The 22,575-nt window shown below is 40.1% G+C and overlaps 1 protein-coding gene across 2 annotated transcripts in view; it reads right to left on the bottom strand.

The window, feature by feature from the left end:
* Nucleotides 1-555: 555 nt before the first annotated feature.
* The window catches only part of SLC31A1 (solute carrier family 31 member 1), a 47,333-nt gene continuing 25,313 nt past the window's right edge, over nt 556-22,575 (bottom strand). For both annotated transcript variants that reach the window (XM_023545043.2, XM_003407515.4), the window contains exons 2-5: nt 7,122-7,272; nt 6,549-6,621; nt 5,100-5,268; nt 556-3,806 (exon numbers count right to left, since the gene is read on the bottom strand). In XM_023545043.2, the coding sequence (XP_023400811.1) occupies nt 3,605-3,806; nt 5,100-5,268; nt 6,549-6,621; nt 7,122-7,272 (595 nt within the window). In that variant the 3' untranslated portion in view covers nt 556-3,604. The remainder of the gene's footprint in view (nt 3,807-5,099; nt 5,269-6,548; nt 6,622-7,121; nt 7,273-22,575) is intronic.

The raw sequence follows: 22,575 nt of genomic DNA on the forward strand, positions 1-22,575 counted from the left end.
CCTTTTCAGTTCTCAGGAAATTTTCTTGCTATTTTAATTGTTAAAATGAGGCAATTACTAGACCAACAGATAAGAATGGAGCCGTCTTTTTTGGCACTACAGAAATCATATGCATCAATTCTGTATTCCTACTGCTCATTTTTAGGAAGATGGTCAGGTGCTTGTGAAGAGAGACCAACCTTATCCAGAAAACTGTACCTTTTATTTTCCTGAAAGTGGAATAACAGTAATCAGTAGATAATAAAAATATAATTATGACTTGGATGCTTATTTGTACTGGGTGCTTTGCTAATTCAAATAGGTGCTATTATTCCTTTTTATAAATGTGGAAACTAAAGCTCAGGGATTATTAAATAACTTGCCCAAGGTCACATTGTTAGTAAGTGCTGAAGCCAGGATTCAAACCTGGGTATGCTTGACTCCGAAATCCGTGCTCACACTATACTATAGAAGAGACTAGGAGTGGTACTGAAGCAAGCCATCAGACTTTATGAGGTCTATGAAGAGACTAGCCAATTCTGCTGTCACACTCTGGGTAGAAAGACATGCATAAAATCACAAAATCAAAGTATTTATTTTGTTCTTTTGCACATGAGACTGTTAAAACGTATCTACTACAGCAATACTGCTCTCTAGGAGCTTACAATCTAAAACAGTCAACATTAATTGTAGACCCAGTGATTAAGGCATTACATGAAATGCATACTTTGTACCTTTAGACGTTATCTTCGGAAAGAAGCAGCTAGAGACAGCAGGATCAAAAATAAATGACGTGAAAGTATACCCCTTGCCCTTCCAGCTCCTTATAAGGAGCCCCTTTAGGCTAGAACCCAAGACCAGTGCCCCACAACCTGAAAAGGGATTCCAGGCAACCCTACCATAGTAGTAAAGAAACTGCAATCTCTAGCCCCCTGGTGGACACAGTGAGGAGTCCATCTATGGGTAAAAGGGGGAGCTGAGTGTTCATCATAGACTGGAGACAGCACCAAAAATTCTGCAACTGTGGGGATCGTACCAGGTAGCCCTTTACTGACCACTATAGAAATTTCAGTGGGGCAGCTGCTCCTTGAAGCATGCTTAAAGTCTCTAGCAGGTTTTAGGACTTTTGGTTGGTATCTATACCCACTGTATCAGGAGCAATGGCCACTGCATCAGGAGGGCTATGCAGATTCAATAAATTAGACATGAGATATGGAAAGGAAATTACTGAAAGATAGGGAAAATGAGAGCAGAATAAGGAGCCAAAGAAACAGGGATATAGTCTAATAGATGTGAACAGGGAGCGGGGAAAAGATAAAAATTTGGGTTCAAAAGAAGTCAGGCATTAAATTGCAAATGAATAGGATTCAGAAATGAAAGTTGATGAGATAATTGTATTATCACAATCTGAGAACTCAGGAAGGATGGAATTAAGCTTTAAATATTTTCTCCTTCACTGGTTTCTGGCTTTGGCAACCTAGTCTAAAAATCTCTGAAATTCAGGTTTTTCATGAGATTCTCTCTATCCTGAATACCCAAAGACCTACATATGAACTGATGTTTCTGTCTGGGAGTTTAAAATTTATAGCACTCTGTCTTAACTGGCCTTGATTTTTCTTACCTTCCTGAGAAGGGTCCTGTTTCTGGAAGGGTATTTCATAGGAGCGCCTGCCAAGGTGTCTAGAGATCACCAGGGTCATTACTAAACACTGATTCTCATTTCACTTGTCAGTGTTTTATTATTCCTTGGCCTCTGAGACAATAACAGGCTATTTACACCTTAATGTTGGACTCTGTCATTCACTCTGCTCAGCACTTCAAGGGGATGGAATGAGAGAAATGCAAAGCTCTAAATGTTGGCTCCCAGATTTTAACCTTCATTCAGTCAGCTCATAACCCTTTTCTTGGTTCAAAGCCAGAGAAGTACATATTCCTCACTATCCAATAATTAACTGGCACCCACAGAGAAAGTACAAACTTCAAAACCATGACAGACGCCAACAGGATAGCTGTGTTTTGTCTCCTCTGGCCCGAGGCATGACTGGAGGGCGGGATTTAATAGACAGCACTGGAAAAGTAAATTTACAGAGGTAGTTTGGACTGGGAACAAGACTGCAGTGTTGACTAACAGCCAAAGATAAAAACTCAATGTGATTCTTCATTAAGGAGGAGAGGTTTTGGCCATTTGTAATCTAATGAAGCCCCTCAAAGTAACAAAGATGGTCATGTGGAAGATGAGGATCTGCTTGGTGTGGGCACGGATGTCGGGGGCTGAGGAAAACCTGGCCATCAGCTGACTATACATACACCCTAAGCCTCTCCAAAGGAAAGGCTGAGTGGGTTTGCCCTTCTGACCCCATGAATGGCTTGAAAGCTACTTTCAAGAAACCACAGATCTTTAAAAATAAAGACCAGTGGTTTCTCTGACTACAGCCCTTTGCACACTAGTGCGCTCCAGCACACACACAGTTGGATGGACCTGAAAAATGTTTGTGGAATGATTAAGTAATTGACCAGCAGAATTTAGTACTTGAGTTAAGCCCAGAGATACCGCCTATTAATCAGCAATTCAAATTCCTAGGGCCAATACCAGGTAGCTCACTCTACCAGGTGATACTCGCTTAGTTTAAAGCACAGATTCTCAAAATGTGGTCCCCTGATAACAAGAGTATTACCTGGAACTTATTAAAAATGCCAATTTTGGGCCCTGGGGTTAAGGCCAGGAACCATAGTTTGAACAAACCCTCTAGGTGATTCCTATGCATGCTAAAGTTTGAAAACCACTGCTTTAGAGGCAGAGACTTGAAAACAATCAGTGGGAAAATCATTCAAACCCTTTTGCTTCAATCAGTTGTGACAAACCAAGGTAGTACTAAGTCAAAGTAAAATACTGATAGTTTTATTTAAAACATCTATTTCTATTTTCTCAAATTGATTGTCTTTTTTTGGATTGGCAAGTTCATCATAATCCAAATCAAATGTTAAGCAGGGACACAAGCTGCTAAGTCAGCTGCCCAGGAATGCACACTTCTGCAAGCTCCACCCCTATGCACACTCCAGAGATTTTGGTGGAAACATCACACCTAGGGAAAGGTACAGTATATTTCCCAGTATTCAGTCAAAAAACTGGAATTTATTTTCTAGTGTTAGGTTTGGGCTCTGGGTTTAGTTGGGCAAAAATTTTCCTCAGATGCTATCAGTCCTGTCTGAAGTCAATAATCCCTTTCTACCACTCATCCAGAACAAAACCACCAAATTCCCATATTGCCTGTTAAAAAAACCCAAAAGATTAAAAAGAAATCAGGAGATCATGTCATTGAAGATACAGCTACCTGGATTAATCAAGAATATATAACATGGATCTAAGATGACTGTGAGGAAAGGACATCTCATGGGTGGCCTCTCCTCAAGAGAAATGGGAATCTCAGCTTATTAGAAAAAAGTCTGGGGAGATTACCACTTTAACTCAGAGACTATAAGCTAAACCTCTGTTGAGCAAGTGTGTGTGTGTGTGTGTTTGTAAGGAAACAAGAAGCAAAAAAGGATGACTGGAGTAGGGATCATGTCTTCCAGTCTCAAACTGCTTCCCATTGCGATCGATAAGGCCACACAATGGAGTCCAGTGCTAATGGCAGTGCTCAGTGATGTCCACCACTACTGCCTTCTTCCAGCTGAAGAGAAAGTATCCAGTGCCGGCCCCTGCTGCCACAGCAATGCAGAGGTACCCGTTGTAGGTCATGAAGATGAGCATAAGGAAGTAGCTGATGACCACCTGGATGATATGCAGCACTGTTTGCAGGAGGTGAGGAAAGCTCAGCATCTGCTGCCTGGAGAGGAAACAGGGACAAACAATCAGGGATCCTGGGAGTGTTCAGGCAGCTGTACGGATCAGGATAAAGGGGAAACAGTTGTAGTCATGTAGTCACGAGCCCAGCCTGAAAGGACTCCCTCACAGCCACCCTGGCAACTCACAGGTACTTATGTATATGTATGTTCCTTGTTGGTCCCTGGAAACAAAACGCGATAGAGCTGTCAGGCTTACAAAAACTCCCAGATATGGTTATATGCCAGTCAGAGGAACTCTTCTGGGGAGGGGGAGAGGAAGGGTAATCCCCTAACTTAACCTTCACCTTGGATCCTGAAAGAGAAGCCCTAAACCCTCCCACACTTATCTGGCCAAACATTTTCAGGCCTTCCATTTTTGTGAAGTTCACAGCCTACAAAAATGGAAATAGAGTTGAGTGCTCAGTGGTGTAGTAGAAAGTACTTCTTTAGAGATCAGGAGACCTGGCCTCTCACCCCCTCTGTCACTTAGTTTTGTCACCTGAGGCAAGTCACAACCTATTTGGCCTATAAGCTCATCAGTACAATGGGAATAAATAATACAGTAAAACCTGTGAAAGCCAGAACTTCTATAAGGCAGAAACCTGTCAGAGAAGAAAAACGCAAATATTTTCCACTAAAAGTGGTAAGACTGCACCCTGCCAGAGGTAGAAAACTTGGAAACCCAGAAAAACAAGGCAGTACTGTCGAGTTCCGGCTCTCACAGGTTTCACTGTATTGCGTTTGGTTGAAAGCAGGGTGTTTGTCTACAAATTCCTTGAGGTCCTATCTAGTTTTAAAGCCTACATTTCTATTAGGATTGAATCTCAAAAAGCATTTGCCAATCTGTGGAAAAAAACAAGTAGTTATTCGAATACTTTCTGAGAGCACAGACATTAGTACAGTCTTACATTGTAAACAAAACGAGCCTAGAGCTGGGCAGGTACAACTTTTTATAGAAAGGAATCAGTTGGATTCTGCCATTTATCTATACCCTGACCTGAATTTCTTTACCTGTTCGTTATTATTTTGGCAAATATTTAAATACAGATTCCTTGCTTACCTTCTTCCAAGTGACCAACACAATTCAGAACTAACATTCATGTTTGCAGAAGCGTTCCTATTATTTCTCCTTTGGCCTGTTGATGACCCACAACCCTAAACCTCCAAAGACAGTTTTGATTAAGGTCATATAGAATTGCTAACACAGGATGAAGGTCGCTGCCAATAAAATAGTTGCTTTGCTGCTTCACTAATTCAGCTCTCCAGAACTGCCATCTGGACGTGTTCAATCTTACCCAACGGTTTTGTGTGTCTCCATAAGGATGGTTCCGTTTGGCCCTGGGACAGGCATGGAATTATAGCGGATGCTGACTTGTGACTTGCGCAACAAGCTCTCTCGGGCTATCTTGAGTCCTTCATAGAACATTGCTAGTAAAAACACTGCCACAAAAGCTCCAGCCATTTCTAAGCAGAGAAGGAGAAGACGGGGGTATTGTCAAATGTGCAAAATCATAGCCAGTGTGCTGTCCAAGCTAGGAGGACAACATAGAAAATGCGCTACTCTTAGTTTCTTAATACATTACACTGTTCCTCTTCACTTGCCCAGACAAGGAAAACAGTTAAAACAGTGTTAATGAAAACCACTGCCTCTGTTGACGAACATGCTCATTTTTGACTAAGATAACCAAAAAATTATTTGAACAAAAATAATCTTTTGGTCTGGCTGTTTGATGACATTAAATCAGCCTGTTATATATATTGGGAGAAACCCAATGTAGGCTATGGAAAAAGGGACTAGAACAACTTATTTGTAAGTGCTGGCTACATTTCCTGAACAGGCAGGCATTTCATGTCTACGGCTTTCACAATGCGAGTGCTGGTAATGATATGAATATATTCGAACTGCTAATCTATACATTAACTGAACTAAATACTCCCCTTCTTCTCAAAACAAACTGATTTTGTGGAGCCAAAGATACTCCTGGTACCTAAAGCAGTCCAAGTGACTACTGAGCTTCTGGAAGTTACATTTAAGACACAACAAGTTAATGTTAGAGGCACAAAGATATGGGTGATCAGCTACCCCAAGACTAGGAATGACCCTAAGATGGGCCATGCCAAGAATCAAAAAGAATGTAGACCATAGTTGGGTGCACCAGAAAGAACACTGAACTAGGTAGGTCTGTAAGGTATGGGTCCTTATCCTAGCTCTGACACATTAACTCTATGTGATTTGGGGCAAGTCATTTCACTATTTGAGTCTTAATTTATCTGTAAATGAAAGGGTTGTTCTAGATCAGTAGTTCTTGACCTGAGGCTATTTTGTGGTATGGTATCTACAAAACGGTATTTCTTATGTCATTTGAACCTGACTGTAGTCTTATGTCTAGGACCAACAATTTATCAAATGAGTAAACGCTCTGGAAAAGGACAAAAGGACATGGATTGGAAAACATGTCTATCTGGTATCTAAATTATTTTTCAGAAGCTACATAAAAAAATAAACAAATAAATAGGCACATGTTATTTAAGGAAGGCATACCAGAGAACCAAAATAAATATTATGTACTCTCAACTTCTAGGTAGGAAATAGGAACCGAGATAGTTACATATCATAATCATCCTGATTCTATATTTTGGGCAGAAAGGGGTGCTCGTTTTCCAAATTCTTTGCCTACTAATAATTTCTCAGAATCTCTCTCTCATGTGACCGTCACCTTCAAACATCACCTGATGGCACTTACCTCCAGCTGTATTGATCACCAAACCAGAAAATAATACTTCCACATTCTTAAAGCCAAAGTAGAAGGTCATAGGCTGTCAAAAAGTAAAACAAGCCAATTAGAGATGACTGAAGGTCCTAAATGAGAATTTTCAGGCAAAAAGCTCAGTCCGTTCAAGATCTGGATAGTAAGTTAAGAAGAGACGTTCTCTGAAGTTAGGCTTTTTCCTTTGCTTTGGTATCACTACCACAGGAACTGAGCAAAAAAGTATTCTCCTTTGCCTACACCATCAACTTTTGTCTTTTCCCCTTTTCCACACAAAGCATAAAGACCAGACCTTAATTCAGAAAAGGTTAAATTTGGAAGACGGTACTACAGAGGAAAGAAGTCTAGAAATCTTTGTTCTGGTTTAGCTCTGTAACTAATTTGCCACATGATCTTGGGCAAATCACTTAACTTATCTGGGTCCGCCTTAGTTTTTCCTCATCGGTAAACTGACATTAAAGATAATGATCTTCCATTACTAAAATTCTACCATTTCTATTACTCAAGTGGATAGGAAAGGGCCCAAGCTGCCTCTCCTGTGGCACTTACCATCATCATCATCATGTTACCATCTTCTCCGCCATGGGAGTGTGAGACTGAAGTGGTCGGGTGTGATGTGGTATTGCTGTGGCCCATACCACTCATCCCTGTATGATGCAGATGACTCATTTTTCCAGGAAATGTTGAGTCAGCAGATGATCTTTTAAGAAAAAGAAATTATATATAATAACTTAAAGATACCATATCTTGTTTCTTGATAAATACTCTGCAAGCCCACATGGAATTTTGTCCAATGAATGAATGCTGTCTGCGCATCTTTACTCAGAATTATTTTTCTAATCCGCAGATGGAAATAGAAGTAATTTGTGCTAATAGGGATTACCTTTGGAGACTGTGGCAAAAGGGATGTGCACCTGACCTTTCCCTATTCTGTAGAATTGTTCCTTTAACATACATATTCAATATACGTTCAGATTTAAATATGAGATAAGGGGAAGAAGAATAGCTCTTTTGGGCTGCAGGAAGCAATTTGTGATAATGTACAAATGGATGTTATTAATTAAATTTCACTGCTCTAAGGCTGTTCTGGAAACTCTGGTGGCATAGTGGTTAAGTGCTATCTATGGCTGCTAACCAACGGGTTGGCAGTTTGAATCCACCAGGTGTTCCTTCGAAACTCTATGGGGCAGTTCTACTCTGTCCTATAGGGTCGCTATGAGTCGGAATCAACTCGACAGCACTGGGTTTGGTTCGGAAGGCTGTTTTAATCATAAATGTCAGTAGATAAAAAGCAAGTACTTCAGATAATTTACCTAATTGGATGGCTTATGTTTAATCAGGATATTCAGGATACATTTTCACATATTAGACAACCAGGCTTCAGCTAATTTAAATTTGCAGAAAGGTCTATTGCTGCCCTAGGCAAGTACTGTGCTGAGAATTTAGATACAATTTCAATCCTAGCTGGGCATTAGAGTTGAAAACACGGAAAACAAAGTATAAATTGGATATTCCATATTAAATTATGTCTAGACAAGGGAACACTCTCAGTCTTGCATCTTTACTACCACATCACTGCTTTATTGCAAAAGTAAATCTGAGACATAAACCAAGGAGTAAGAACTCCTATAGCTCTGAGAGGGCAGGGCTAGATGTTGATGGATTCTCTTTATGGGTCCCTTCACCCCAATTTGTGGAAGAACGAGTATGTGCTAAACTCTACTGGTAAGTGCTAGTAATTCAACAGTGAATAAGACAAATGAGGTACCCAGGTGGGGATAGAAACAATAAACAAGTAAACAGAAGAATTTCATGGCGTGATTAGCACTGTGAAGGAAATGATCAGGATACCATGACGCCATTATTAAGAGATAGAGAGGAGGTATATTTTAGATGATGTTGTTGTTAGGTGCCATTGAGTTGGTTCCAACTCATAGCGACCCTATGCACAACAGAACACGAAACACGGCCTGGTCCTGTGCCACCCTCACAATCGCTGTTAAGCTTGAACCCATTGTTGCAGCCACTGTGTCAATCCATCTCCTTGAGGGTTTTCCTCTTTTTTGCTGACCCTCTATCAAGCATGATGTCCTTCACCAGGGACTGATCCCTCCTGATAACATGTCCAAAGTATGTGAGACATAGTCTCGCCATCCCTGCTTCTAAGGAGCATTCTGGTTATACTTCTTCCAAGGCAGATTTGTTCGTTCTTTTAGCAGTCCATGGTGTATTCAATATTCTTCTCCAACACCACAATCCAAATGCATCAATTCTTCTTCACTCTTCCTTATTCATTGTCCAGCTTTCGCATGCATACAAGGCAACTGAAAACACCATGGCTTGGGTCAGGAGCACATTAGTCTTCAAGGTGACATCTTTCCTTTTCAACACTTTAAAGAGGCTTTTTGCAGCAGACTTGCCCAGTGCAATGCGTCTTTTGATTTCCTGACTGCTGCTTCCATGGGTATTGACTGTGGATCCAAGTAAAATGAAATCCTTGACAACTTTAATTGTTTCTCCATTTATCATGACGTTGCTTATTGGTCCAGTTGTGAGGATTTTTGTTTTTATTTTAGATAGGAAATTTATATAGGTTCAGGGAGCTATGTCTGTCTAACTCAGAAGCACAAATATTCAGGTTTATAACTGTCTGTTCTTCTTTCCTCAAGCCACCCCAGGATTCTATGACAGCAGGCTTAAGAAACAAGTTCTTACCTTCCACCAAAGGACAAGGCAAAGCATCAGTCAGAGATAGTCAAAGCTTGACTTTGAATTTAAATAACGTTCAAACCAGACACTATATTACTTTTTACTATATTACTTTATAATGAGCTTCACAATCTGGTATTATTAATACAGGTGTCATAAAGGGACTAGATTGGAGGAACAAAGCCATAAATAACAGGATCTTTGTCCACAAAGGTTTTATAATAAATAGTAAAAAAACAGAATACACTAAAAAATTATCAACAAAACAAGAGCACACACTAAGTGTAAATGATGGGACAAAGAGTAAGTGGGCAGCAGTTTTCAGATAAAAAAAAAATCATGGCAGGATGGAGGGATCACAAATTATGATTTTGAACAAGGCAAGTGAAGTGAAATAAGAATGGAAAGAAAAGACTTGCTGGCAGGAAGACCATCCACACAAATTACTACATCCTCATAAAGAGACTATAAGCGGAAGTCACAAATTTTGTTATCTTCCAATAAGAGGCTGGAAAACAATTATAGCATAAGAAAATCATAAATGATAATTTCATTCCATATTATCAACATGAATCATGGCTGCTGATTCAGTGAATATTTGCTGAGTGCCTTGTGGTGCAAGGTACTGAGCAAGATAAAGAGATGAATTGGACACAATGTCTTTCCTTAAGGAGCTTCAAGGCTAGAAGATAAAAGGGAAAACTGAACAGTTCTAATTTTACTTCAGGCATAAGATGACATGTAACAGACTGTTGAAAAAAAAAAAAAGCAAGAACACAGCATCACAAACTATTTAAGATTTGTATCCTTGATTTCCTTGATGAACTTCTATGTATTCTTCCCATTCACAGTTTTCAGAGACCCAAACCCAAAACCAAACCTGTTGTCATTAGTTGATTCCAACTCATAGTGACCCTGTAGGACAGAGTAGAACTGCCCTACAGGGTTTCCAAGGCTGTAAATCTTTATGGAAGCAGACTGCCACATCTTTTTCCAGTGGAGCGGCTGGTGAGTTTGAACTGCTGACCTTTCTGTTAGCAGCCAAGCACGTAACCATTGCACCACCAGGGGTTCTTTTGGAGACTCATGGGGTCCTAATTATTCAAGCACAACCTTACCTTTAGAGCAACCTGCTCAATGAAGATACATTATTAAATCTCTTCAGGCATATCCAAACCAAACCAAACTCAATCCCGTTGAGTCGATTCTAACCCATGGCAAACCTATAGGACAGGAGAACTGCCCCATAGGGTTTCCAAGGAGCAGCTGGTGGGTTCAAACCGCTGACCTTTTGGTTAGCTAAGCTGAGCTCTTAACCACTGCACCACTAGGGCTCTGTCAGACATATCTGTAACCCAGAAATTTATGTTAACATCTCAAAAATACCTTTCAAAGTATGCACTTGTTTCAGAGTATCACCTTTGCAGAAATATTTCATATTGAAATATATTAGGAAAAAGGGCAGAAATAAAATTTTCTTTCTTTCATTGCAAGTAGACAGTGAAACCCTATGAAAGACTTATCAAATGGTATATGAATAGGAAGGTAAGGAATCTGGTAGAAATTAACATGCAAACATACACTGTAGGCATAAATTCAAACCAATCCCGGCATGCTCATTAACAGTCTTATTCTAGGAAAAATTCCACGGAAATATATCAAACTCAAATGATATCAAGAAAGGAAAAACTTAGAAATTAATTATTAAAGCATCATAATTGAAAGCCATTGTCTTAGTTATCTAGTGCTACTGTAATAGGAATATCAAAAGTGGATGGCTTTAACAAAGAGAAATTTATTCTTACGCTTTAGGATGCTAGAAGCCAAACTCAGGGTGCCAGCTCTAGGGGAAGTCTTTCTCTCTTGGCTCTGGGGGAAAGTCCTCATCTCCTTCCAATATGTATGGGCCCAGTGTTCCTTGGAGATCTTCATGTTCCTGGCATCAAGCTTCCCCTGGTCTAGGAGGTTCTCAGTGCAGGGACCCTGGGGGTCCAAAGGACAGGATCCACTCCCAGTTCTTCTTTCTTGGTGGTAGTAGGTCCCTCTCTCTCTGCTTCATTCTCTCTCCCTTTATCTCTTAGAAGATAAAAGGTGATTCAGGCCACACTCCAGGGAAACTCCCCTTACATTGGATCAGGGCTGTAATCTGAGTAAGGCTGCTGCGTCCCACTCTAATTCTCCTTAACATAACCTAATCTTGCCTCATTAATTACAGAGGCAGAGATCAGGATTTACAATCAGATCATTACATCAGATCATAAAATGGAGGAAACCACACAATACTGAGAAACATGGCCTAGCCAAGTTGACACATATTTTTGGAGGACACAATTCAATCCATGACACGTTAAAATTTTTTCTGTTCCTACTTAGCTTTTCAGTGATGTGCCATATATATTTTAAAAGCAATCAAACACACTTGACCCATCCTTTCTAGAATGGAAATTTTACTTACAGGAGGCAAAGTCACAATTAGTCTGCTTCCTTCAATAGTTTTAATCTAAAAAGACCCAAGCTCAGCTTCTTCCAGAATACAAATGGGTACTGAAAAAAGTCAAACTTCAGGGACACAGCAATACTGTTTGTAGCCTAAAGAAAATGTTTTAATCTTGCAGTAATCATGAGCTGTGCTGTTCTGTCTTTGGTTTATTCAACTTCCTCTAAACCCCACTGCAACTTTATCTACTTGCTCTCCAAGAATTGTTTTCTCTAATTTAGCTCAACCTCTACTGTCTCTAAGTACTGAATTCAAGGTCTACAAAGTAGCTGGACTGTACTTTTTTTTTTTTTTTTGGAATGTTCATAATACCTTTATTTGTAATAGCCCCAAACAGGGAACAACACAGATATCCTTCAACCAGGAAATGGATAAACAGTCTGTGGTACATCCATATAATGGGATGCAGGCAGTCTCCAGGTTATGAATGTCCAATTTACATACAACTCATAGTTATGAACTAACCCCACAAAGCCTATTACATTAAAAATTTAAGGTACATACAATGGTTCATAATAATTATTGGGTGCTACTTTTTGATGTGTATCAAAACATTATTATTACTATTCCTGTATTATTTCTTTGTAGTGATTGTTCTGTATGTTTCTATAATGATCTCAAATCCCGTAAGGTATAAGACACTATTATTCTTTCAAAATACGTATGTATAAGCACTCATAATGTGAAAATACGTATGTATAAGCACTCATAATGTGAACTTAAAAGTAGAAATAATCTACCTTTGTGAGGGTCTCTAACATTACAAGTCATTAGAAACCTGTAAGTCATAAAGTTGCTTAGAAACTTTCTGAACTTAGATGTAGAAGCATGTGAAGTATGTAAAGAACATAAACAACCTTTAAGTTGACTTTGACCTGACAGGTTGTGATAAAGAAGACATAACATAGCTAATCTTTGTAAACTAGCATTGAGACATAAATCTCTAACCTTGAAGAGAAAATATGTCATCTGGCTTACTCTCTTTTATCCTGGAGAAAAGACATACTACTCTTTGATGTCACACTGGCCTTTTTTTTTTTTATTAACTTTTATTGAGCTTCAAGTGAACGTTTACAAATCAAGTCAGTCTGTCACATATAAGTTAATATACATCTTACTCCTTACTCCCACTTGCTCTCGCCCTAATGAGTCAGCCCTTCCAGTCTCTCCTTTCGTGAAAACTTTGCCAGCCTCCAACTCTCTCTATCCTCCCATCCCCCCTCCAGACAGGAGCTGCCAACACAGTCTCAAGTGTCCACCTGATATAATTAGCTCACTCTTCATCAGCATCTCTCTCCCACCCACTGTCCAGTCCCTTTCATGTCTGATGAATTGTCTTCGGGGATGGTTCCCGTCCTGTGCCAACAGAAGGTTTGGGGACCATGACCGCCGGGATTCCTCTAATCACAGCCAGACCATGAAGTATGGTCTTTTTATGAGAATTTGGGGTCTATATCCCACTGATCTCCTGCTCCCTCAGGGGTCCTCTGTTGTGCTCCCTGTCAGGGCAGTCATCGATTGTGGCCGGGCACCAACTAGTTCTTCTGGTCTCACGATAATGTAGGTCTCTGGTTCATGTGGCCCTTTCTGTCTCTTGGGCTCTTAGTTGTCGTGTGACCTTGGTGTTCTTCGTTCTCCTTTGCTCCAGGTGGGTTGAGACCAATTGATGCATCTTAGTTGGCCGCTTGTTAGCATTTAAGACCCCAGATGCCACATTTCAAAGTGGGATGCAGAATGTTTTCATAATAGAATTATTTTGCCAATTGACTTAGAAGTCCCCTTAAAGCATGGTTCCCAAACCCCCGCCCTTGCTCCGCTGACCTTTGAAGTATTCAGTTTATCCCGGAAACTTCTTTGCTTTTGGTCCAGTCCAGTCCAGTTGAGCTGACCTTCCATGTATTGAGTGTTGTCCTTCCCTTCAACTAAAGCAGTCCTTATCTGCTAATTAATCAGTAAAAAACCCTCTCCCTCCCTCCCCACCTCGTAACCACAATGGACTGTACTTTTATAGACTCGACTTTCTTGGTTTATAAGCATTTATAATTAATTGTTTTTTAAAATTGTGCTTTAAGCAGAAGTGTACAGTTCAAGTTAGTTTCTCATATAAAAATTTATACATACATTGTTATGTGACCCTAGTTGCTCTCCTTATAATGTGACAGCACACTCCTCCTTTCCACCCTGGATTTTCTGTGTCCATTCAACCAGCTCCCATCCCTTTCTGCCTTCTTATCTTGCCTCCAGACATGAGCTGCCCATTTAGTCTCATGTATCTAATTAGCTAAGACACACACTCTTCAAGAGTATCATTTTATGTCTTATGGTCTAGTGTAATCTTTGTCTGAAGACTTGGCTTCAGGAATGGTTTTAGTTTTTGGCTCACAGAGAGTTTGGGCGTCCCTCCAGTCTAAGTCAGACCGTCAAATCTGGTCTTTTTACTAGAATGAATTCTGCATCCCACTTTTCTCCTGTTCTATCAGGGGCTCTATGTTGTGTTCCCTGTTAGGGTGATCACTGGATCACCTTTCTTGGGAACTGGCATAAACATGGATCTCTTCCAGTCAGTTGGCCAGGTAGCTGTCTTCCAAATTTCTTGGTATAGATTAGTGAGAGCTTCCAGCGGTGCACCTGTTTGTTGAACCATCTCAGTTGGTATTCTGTCAATTCCTGAAGCCTTGTTTTTTGCCATTCCGTTCAATGCAGCTTGGACTTTTTCCTTCAGTACCATCAGTTCCTGATCATATGCTACATCCCGAAATGTTTGAATGTTGACCAATTATTTTTGGTATAGTGACTCTGTGTATTCCTTCTACCTTCTTTCGATGTTTCCTGAGTCATTTAATATTTTCCTTGTAGAATCCTTCAGTATTGCAACTTGATGCAGAAATTATCAAACAATATTATTAATATCCCACGCAAGTAAAATTTTGCTGAAGATCATTCAAAAATGGCTGCAGCAGTACATTGACAGAGAACTGTCAGAAATTCAAGCTGGATTCAGGAGAGGACATGGAACCAATATTACTGCTATGTAGGATGGATCCTGGCTGAAAGCAGAGAATTCTAGAAAGATGTTTACCTGTGTTTTACTGACTATGCAAAGGCATTCGACTGTGTCGATCATAACAAATTATGGATAACATTGCGAAGAATGGGAATTCCAGAACTCTTAATTGTGCTCATGAGAAACCTGTACATAGATACAGAGGCAGTCGTTTGTGTAGAACAAGGAGATACTGCATGGTTTAAAGTTAGGAAAGGTGTGTGTCAGGGTTGCATCCTTTCACCATACCTATTCAGTCTGTATGCTGAGCAAATCAGCCGGGAAGCTGGACTATATGAAGAAGAATGTGGCATCAGGATTGGAGGAAGATTCATTAGCAACCTGTGTCATGCAGATGACACAACCTTGCTTGCTGCAATTGAAGAGGACTGAAGCACTTGCTGATGAAGATCAAGGACCACAGCCTCCAGTATGGATTACACCTCAACATAAAGAAAACAAAAATCCTCACAACTGGACCAATAAGCAACATCATGATAAAGGGAGAAAAGATTGAAGTTGTCAAGGATTTCATTTTACTTGGATCCACAATCAATAGCCATGGAAGCAGCAGTCAAGAAATCAAAAGACGCATTGCACTGGGCAAATCTGCTGCAAAGGACCTCTTCAAAGTGTTGAAGAGCAAAGATGTCACCCTGAAGACTACGGTGCACCTGACCCAAGCCATGGTATTTTCAGTCACATCATATGCATGTGAAAGCTGGACAATGAATAAGGAAGACTGAAGAAGAATTAGAAGAATTGACAACTTTGAATTGTGGTGTTGGCAAAGAATACTGAATAAATCACAGACTGCCAAAAGAACAAACAAATCTGTCTTGAAAGAAGCACAACCAGAATGCTCCTTAGAAGCAAGGATGGTGAGACTACATCTCACATACTTTGGACATGTTATCAGGAGGGATCAGTCCCTGAAGGACATCGTGCTTGGTAAAATGGAAGGCCAGCAAAAAAGAGGAAGACCCTCAAGGAGATGGACTGACACAGTGGCTGCAAAAATGGGCTCAAGCATAAGGGTTGTTAGGATGGCACAGGACCCGGCAGTGTTTCGTTGTGTTGTACACAGGGTTGCTATGAGTCGGAATTGACTCGACAGCACCTAACAACAACAACAAGTAATGGAATTTGTAGAAGAGTTAGTAATGATGAGTGATAGCAATACCTGTGTATTTGCTCATTCACTGATTTCCTGGTTTTAGGACAATGTAAGTGGATATGTTAATTCCAGGCTAAAACTCCTGCTCTTGTTTTAAACCTCCACCTTTCATTCTTCTTCTTATCCTTATTCTTCCATTTCATCAGATTTATAGATTATTTATAAGAAAAGAGTACTAACATAAAAATGTGAATATATAACTCAGGGATGGAACTAAGAATCACAAAAATCCTTAGGATTTACAGCTTTTAATCTATGATAAAATCCCTCTACATTATTTACCAGGTTGAGTTTATAACTAGGTGGAAAAATTAGAAAAACTGTACTTTCACTTACATCTTTGCCAATTCAGGTAAACTAGGTTTTTTTTTTAAACAGAATTCAAGAGGGACTCATACTGGAAAGGCACCTTTGCATTAGATAATGGAGTGACAGAACTCAACCATTCGTCTGGACAGCATCTGTCAAAGAATTTGGAAGGTGCTCTGATTATATTTTATGTTCCAATAAAATTTCTAATCATACCAGAGGCAGTATGTGGGGGAGGCAACGTGGGCTTGAGTGTCAGGTCTGAGTTCTAATTCAGATTCTTCTGCTCATTAACTGTATGACTTGGGAAAGTTACCTAACCTTTCTGGATTTGGTTTCTAGCCTGTAGAATTTGGAGGGCTGCTGTAAGGATTAAATGAAATAACACATATAAGAACTGAGCAAAGTGACAAATAGTAACTATTATCATTATGTGGACTATTAAGGGATAAAAGACTTTGGATATGGAAAATTCAATGAGTGAACTTGAAGGGAGAAGACATTAATCAAAATACTAGCTTTCTGTTGGCTTCTTTCCTACAAAGTATTCTAGCCAAGACTGTTCAGTCGCCTTTCTCCTAAATGGGACCACAAAGTGGCTATCAGCACTCATACGGACAATTTATAATAGCTCCTTCTTCTAGCATAGAATACTTCTTGGATTTTTAAGGAAATCTAAGAGAAACTGTCTAGGAATTGACTACAAAAAAAGTCAAGCACCAGTTTCTTTGGAACTTAGTTCATGTAAAATAGTTAAGGAGTTTCCCAGAAAAGCTTTACACTATTTAGTCTCTAGGGAACATTTATGTTCAGTTAGGCAATTGCAGCTGGGTATATGCCAACTTATTTCTATTGCCCTAAATATCGTTAGATGGGGGAAACAGCACATTCTACACTGAATGCTTTATAGCTTTGATTTTCCTTCTGCTTCCCTTTCTCCCTATTAGGTAAGTATGGTGCAGAGTTTATACAAATATGTTTCAAAACTTCCCTGTATTCGAAGGTCTAATTATTTCTCAGTTTGCTACTAAGAAGCATCAAAGAAAATTCCTCTTTCCTCAGACAGACGCACTGTAAAGCTTAATCAGATGGCTAGATTCTTTGCAAAATCTGGCATCTCTAGCAATACAAAAATGAATTTATGGACAGAAGTCAGGAAATTAGCTAGAAAGCTAAATTCCAATGGCCACTCTGAATCTTAGCACTGACCCTATTTATGATAGGTTGAATCCAAACCTTAAATTCTCTTTTATTTTCCTGGTACTGCACGATGATGGATAAGAAACAATAATTCATAGGGATGGTGGTGCAATGGATCACTTTAAACAGCGTTTCTTGCCACGGACTTGTAGCTCCCACCAAAACACTGGACGGGAGTATGCTTGGGGCCCACCAACTGGATTGGACAGCTTGCCGGTAGTGCAAATAATGTGTATGGTACTCTTGTGGGGGTGGAACCAGGTAAATAAGGTACCTAGAACCCTAACAAGGGAATTGATTAGTTTTGCCATCCTGCTAGGCTTAAGATGAGCCATCCCAGAGGTGGACAGGGGCTCACTACCACAAAGACAGATGGAGCGGAGCATGTTCCTTGGACACGGGGTCCCTGCGCTGAGAGCTTCCTAGACCCAGGAGACAGAGAGAGAGAGTTGTAACACTGGAGAAGAAAGCAAGAAGCAGCGGCAGAGAAATAGTGGCAGCAGAGCCAGGAGACTGGCATGAGACAGTGCAGTGGGCTTCCTGGCCCACAGAGCAAAGCAGTTACAGTGGGTGTGCCGACTCACAGAGGGAGAGAGCTGAGCACCTTCTGGGCCGAGGCTTACCGCTGAAGTGGGGTGCCTCTGGGCACTTATTGGTGCAGCCAGAGTTTGCAACAGTTGCTCAAGCAGTGCAGAGGGCGGGATGAGGGGCCGAGGGCCAGAGAGAGTTCTGCCTGTGGGCACAGCTGAGAAGAGGCTGTTCTGATTGAAGAACTGTATCCTCGGTCATTCCTGATCCTTAATTGTAACATGTTAATTCCCTAATAAACCCCATAACTGTGAGTATGGTTTGTGAGCTTTGTGTGGCCACTGCAACAAATTATCAAACCCAGCACAGAAGTAGAGTGCCCTGAGAGGGACAGCTGGTGTCAGAATTGGTATACAAAAAAAAAGGTTGGAGGGTGGACGTATGCCTGACCTCCACATCGCAGCAACCAGTAGTGGGCTGGTGATGCTGATAATGATTCTCCTACCCCCTTGTCATTTTTACAGTGGGACTGTGGGGATTAGACTCCACAGAAGTGGCAGTACATTTGCCACATGGTTCCTCTTCTTTACCTGAGGCACAAAGACGTAATCTGGAGCTGTAGGCAATTCTTTTGGAGACTGCCTACAGTCTTTCCTGACTTCCATGATACAAGTTTTCATTCTTAAAATGATTAGGGTCAAGTTACTTTTTTGATTTGTAAAAGTGTTAAACAAAGAGAAATCTAGCTAGTTGCTCCTCTGCTTTCTGCAGCCATTTGTTAGGGTTGGTGACCTTTAAGTTTTTGGCAAGCACAAATATGGAAAATTCAAGGTCAAAGATAGTACACTAGCATAAACAGGTATTCATGCCTATAGACCATGTTCACATAATCAGGAAATGAGTTTAAATGGGCTAATCCTGTCTTTTGATGACCTGTAGGAGATTAGCTGAGATTCTGAAAAATGTCTCTTGCTTTGTTTCAAATGCCCCTACAGATGAACTTTAAAATTTTCTTTATGGCTTTATGAATTCCACACTTACGAAAGGAGATGAGGGATAAAATGGGACACTCTGAGATAATACAATAATAAATAGGGTTTACGTGTCTACCCATAACTTGGCACTCCAGGCCAAGATATTGGAGTGGCCTGAATAAAAAGCAGGTCCCAGCAAGCATGAGGAGGAAGTCCAATTTGATGAGTACATAAGCCCTCCTCCTTGAAGGCTATGATGATGTTCCATTCACCGTCTGGGTCCTGGCCTCACATTTCTATTCCAAGCTGACTGGCAAAAATTTGGTCATAATTGTATGAATATAATCACACAACCCTTTGCATGTTTTAACTGCCTTTCTCTTGACCTTTGTCTTCTTCAGGTGCAGTGATCATAAGGGTACTTAATTTTACCAATTTCTTTTACAAAAGGCATTGTTAATGTTAGCTGCTGTCAACTCAGCCCCCGACTCATGGTGATTCCATGCACAATGGAATGAAATGCTACCCGGTCCTGTACCATCCCCGTGATCAGTTGTGGATCAGATCATTGTGCTCCATAAGGTTTTCATTAGCTGATTTTTGGAAGTAGATTGCAAGGCCTTTCTTCCTAGTCCATCTTAGTCTGGATGCCCCACTGAAATCTGTTCAGCATCTTAGCAACATGCAAGTCTCCACAAAGGGTTATCAGGCTTGAATAAATCATAGGTCTCAGCCAGAACTGGCAAAACCTATGACTCCCAAAGGTGTGCCATACCAATCACTAAAAAAGTAAGATGATGCAGTGGACCTAGGGAGAAAATAGGTCAGATCAAGGAGAGGAAGAAATGTAAAAGACCTTTAAATCTCTCTCTCTCTCTCTCTCACACACACAGGAATTTTATTTGTATCTTTTAAAAAACTCTTCAATAAAACAAGGCTACTGTTTTCCAAACTGGCTTTTTACCTTTGTTGACAATAAGTCCAAGAGATTATCTACAGCAAATTCTCACTTGCTTTTCTTCATAGCAATGGTTAGGCTTAGAAAGATGTTGATAGAACTGGCCAAAAATTAATTTAGTGATTATTTGCAGATTTCAATGATTATCATATTATTTCCTCTTTCTTCACCATATACCAAAGTGAGCTCTATCAACTACCTTCAGATAAGCAGCACAAGGTTGTACCATGCAAGTGCTTTTTTTTTTTTAATTGTGATTTAGGTGAAAGTTTACAGCTCAAGATAGTTTCTCATACAAAAGTTTATATACATATTATTATGTGACCCTAGTTGCTGTCCCTATAATGTGACAGCACACCCCCCTGTCCACCCTGGATTTCCCACGTCCACTCAACCAGCTCCTATCCCTTTCTGCTTTATCATCTTGCCTCCGGATGGGGCTGCCCATTTAGTTTCCTGTATTTACTTGAGCTAAGAAGCACACTCTTCACGAGTATCATTTTAAGTCTTATAGTCCAGTCTAATCTTTGTCTTAAGAGTTGGTTTTGGGAATGGTTTTAGTTCTGGCTTAACAGAGAGTCTGGTGGCCATGTCTGCTGGGGTTCCTCCAGTCTCAGACCAGTAAGTCTGGTCTTTTTACCTGAATTTGAATTCTGCACCCCACTTTTCTCCTGCTCTGTCAGGGACTTTCTGTTGTGTTCCTTGTCAGGGTGGTCATTGGTGGTAGCCGGGCACCCCATCTAGCTCTTCTGGTCTCAGGCCGATGGAGTCTCCGGTTTATGTGACCTTGTGTCTTTGGTGTTCTCATGAAAGTACTTTTTATGGAAAGAAACCAAAATATGCACAGTCTAAATTCTCAAGTAATAGCAGAGTCTGTGTAAATGAATTATTCAGAGATCAAACTAAAGGGCTTCAAACGTAACCAACTGCCAGAGACATAAAGGGGAAAACCACTTCAAACAAATACACTTAAAACTTAAAGAGCCTTCATTTATGAGCGGTCAATTATCTAGGCAAACAAGAAATGCTGCGTGGATTGACAAGTTCTTAGAAGGATGAAACAGCAGCTATGAATTAGAGGGAGTAGCTAAACTTGTAGGCAGAAGTTCTTGGCTAAGAATATCTATTTTAGCAAAAAGTATTATAACTCAGAGCAGCCCTAAGAATCTTATTCTAACTATATCTACAGAAAAGACAGAAAGACAACCTGTGGTTTGATTCTAATCAGAATAAGACAAGGCAACACGCTGTTTTCAGCTAATGGTTCAAGGTCACCCCCTTCTATCATAAATTTTATCTTTCCACATTTCCTCTTCATCGTATTAAGCTGCTCAGGGTGAACAAAAGAGATGAGAAACCTGTTAGGGCAGGACAGATTCTGGAGGAACTGATGAATTATATAGCCACAGAGGGCTAGCATTTTCAAAATAAAGCACACTAAAGACAACTTAATTTTTTAAGGGCCCATCATCCAATCCTTAGATCACCTAGGTCTTCTGCACAAACATGAATGGGCCATGCTATTACCTTTAAAGCAACAAGATATATTGGAAAAATAACTAGTTTAAATGTCAAAGAGTCACAGTTGATAAATACTATATTGGGCAAGTCATTTTATATTTTAGAGCTTCATTTTTCTTAACTGTAAAATAACACTGAATTTATAAGGTTCATAAAGTTCTACCCAGAGCTAAAGAGTTGATTTTACATTTTTCCAGTTCAGTTTCATGTAGAATAGAATGTTTCTGTCATCGTCCTCAGTACTAGACAGAAGCTCCTTGAAGACCCTGACTTACTCATCTTTGAATCTCCTGCATTTTCTAATACCCTGCATATAGTAGTAGATTACAAAACGTTTGCTGAATTAATTGCTTTTCTCTGAATTTCTCTCCTGGCAGCTTAGACATAAAACAGACAAATTAATTTTTTAATCTGTTAATAACATACTGGGAAAACCTCAATTTCCTTTCTACCACTTCAGTGAGTCTGAAATGCTATACAGTAATATTTGATTGACTGACCAATGTATTTAGAAATTATTCAATAACTCTACAACAAGAAGTAGCAAAATGTAGTTGATGTAGAAGTAACATAGGAAATTTGACCTTCTTAAGAGTTATGTTGTTAGGTGCTGTTGAGTCAGTTTCAACTCATAGTGACCCTATGTACAAAAGAATAAAACACTGCCTGGTCCTGTGCCATCCCCACAACTGTTGCTATGCTTGAGCCTATTGCTGTAGCCACTGTGTCAATCCACCTCGTTAAGAGTTTTCCTCCCTTTTGATGACCCTCTACCTTATCAAGCATAATTCCTTCTCCAGGGACTAAGTCCCTCCTGATAACATGTCTAACATATGCGAGATGGGGTTTCGCCATCCTCCCTTCTCAGGAGCATTCTCGTACTTCTTTCAAGACAGATTTGTTCGTTCTTCTGCCAGTCCATGGTATATTCAATATTCTTCGCCAACACAATTCAAAGGCATCAATTCTTCTTTGGTCTTCCTTATTCATTGTTTTTAAGAGTTAGAAGGATATTATGAATTCATCTAGATCCTCCTATTCATTTTATAGAAACCTTGAGTACAAAACCACAAAGTTCTTGGGAGAA

Source organism: Loxodonta africana, chromosome 9 (assembly GCF_030014295.1).
Source record: "Loxodonta africana isolate mLoxAfr1 chromosome 9, mLoxAfr1.hap2, whole genome shotgun sequence".
In the NCBI taxonomy this organism is placed as follows: Eukaryota; Metazoa; Chordata; class Mammalia; order Proboscidea; family Elephantidae; genus Loxodonta; species Loxodonta africana.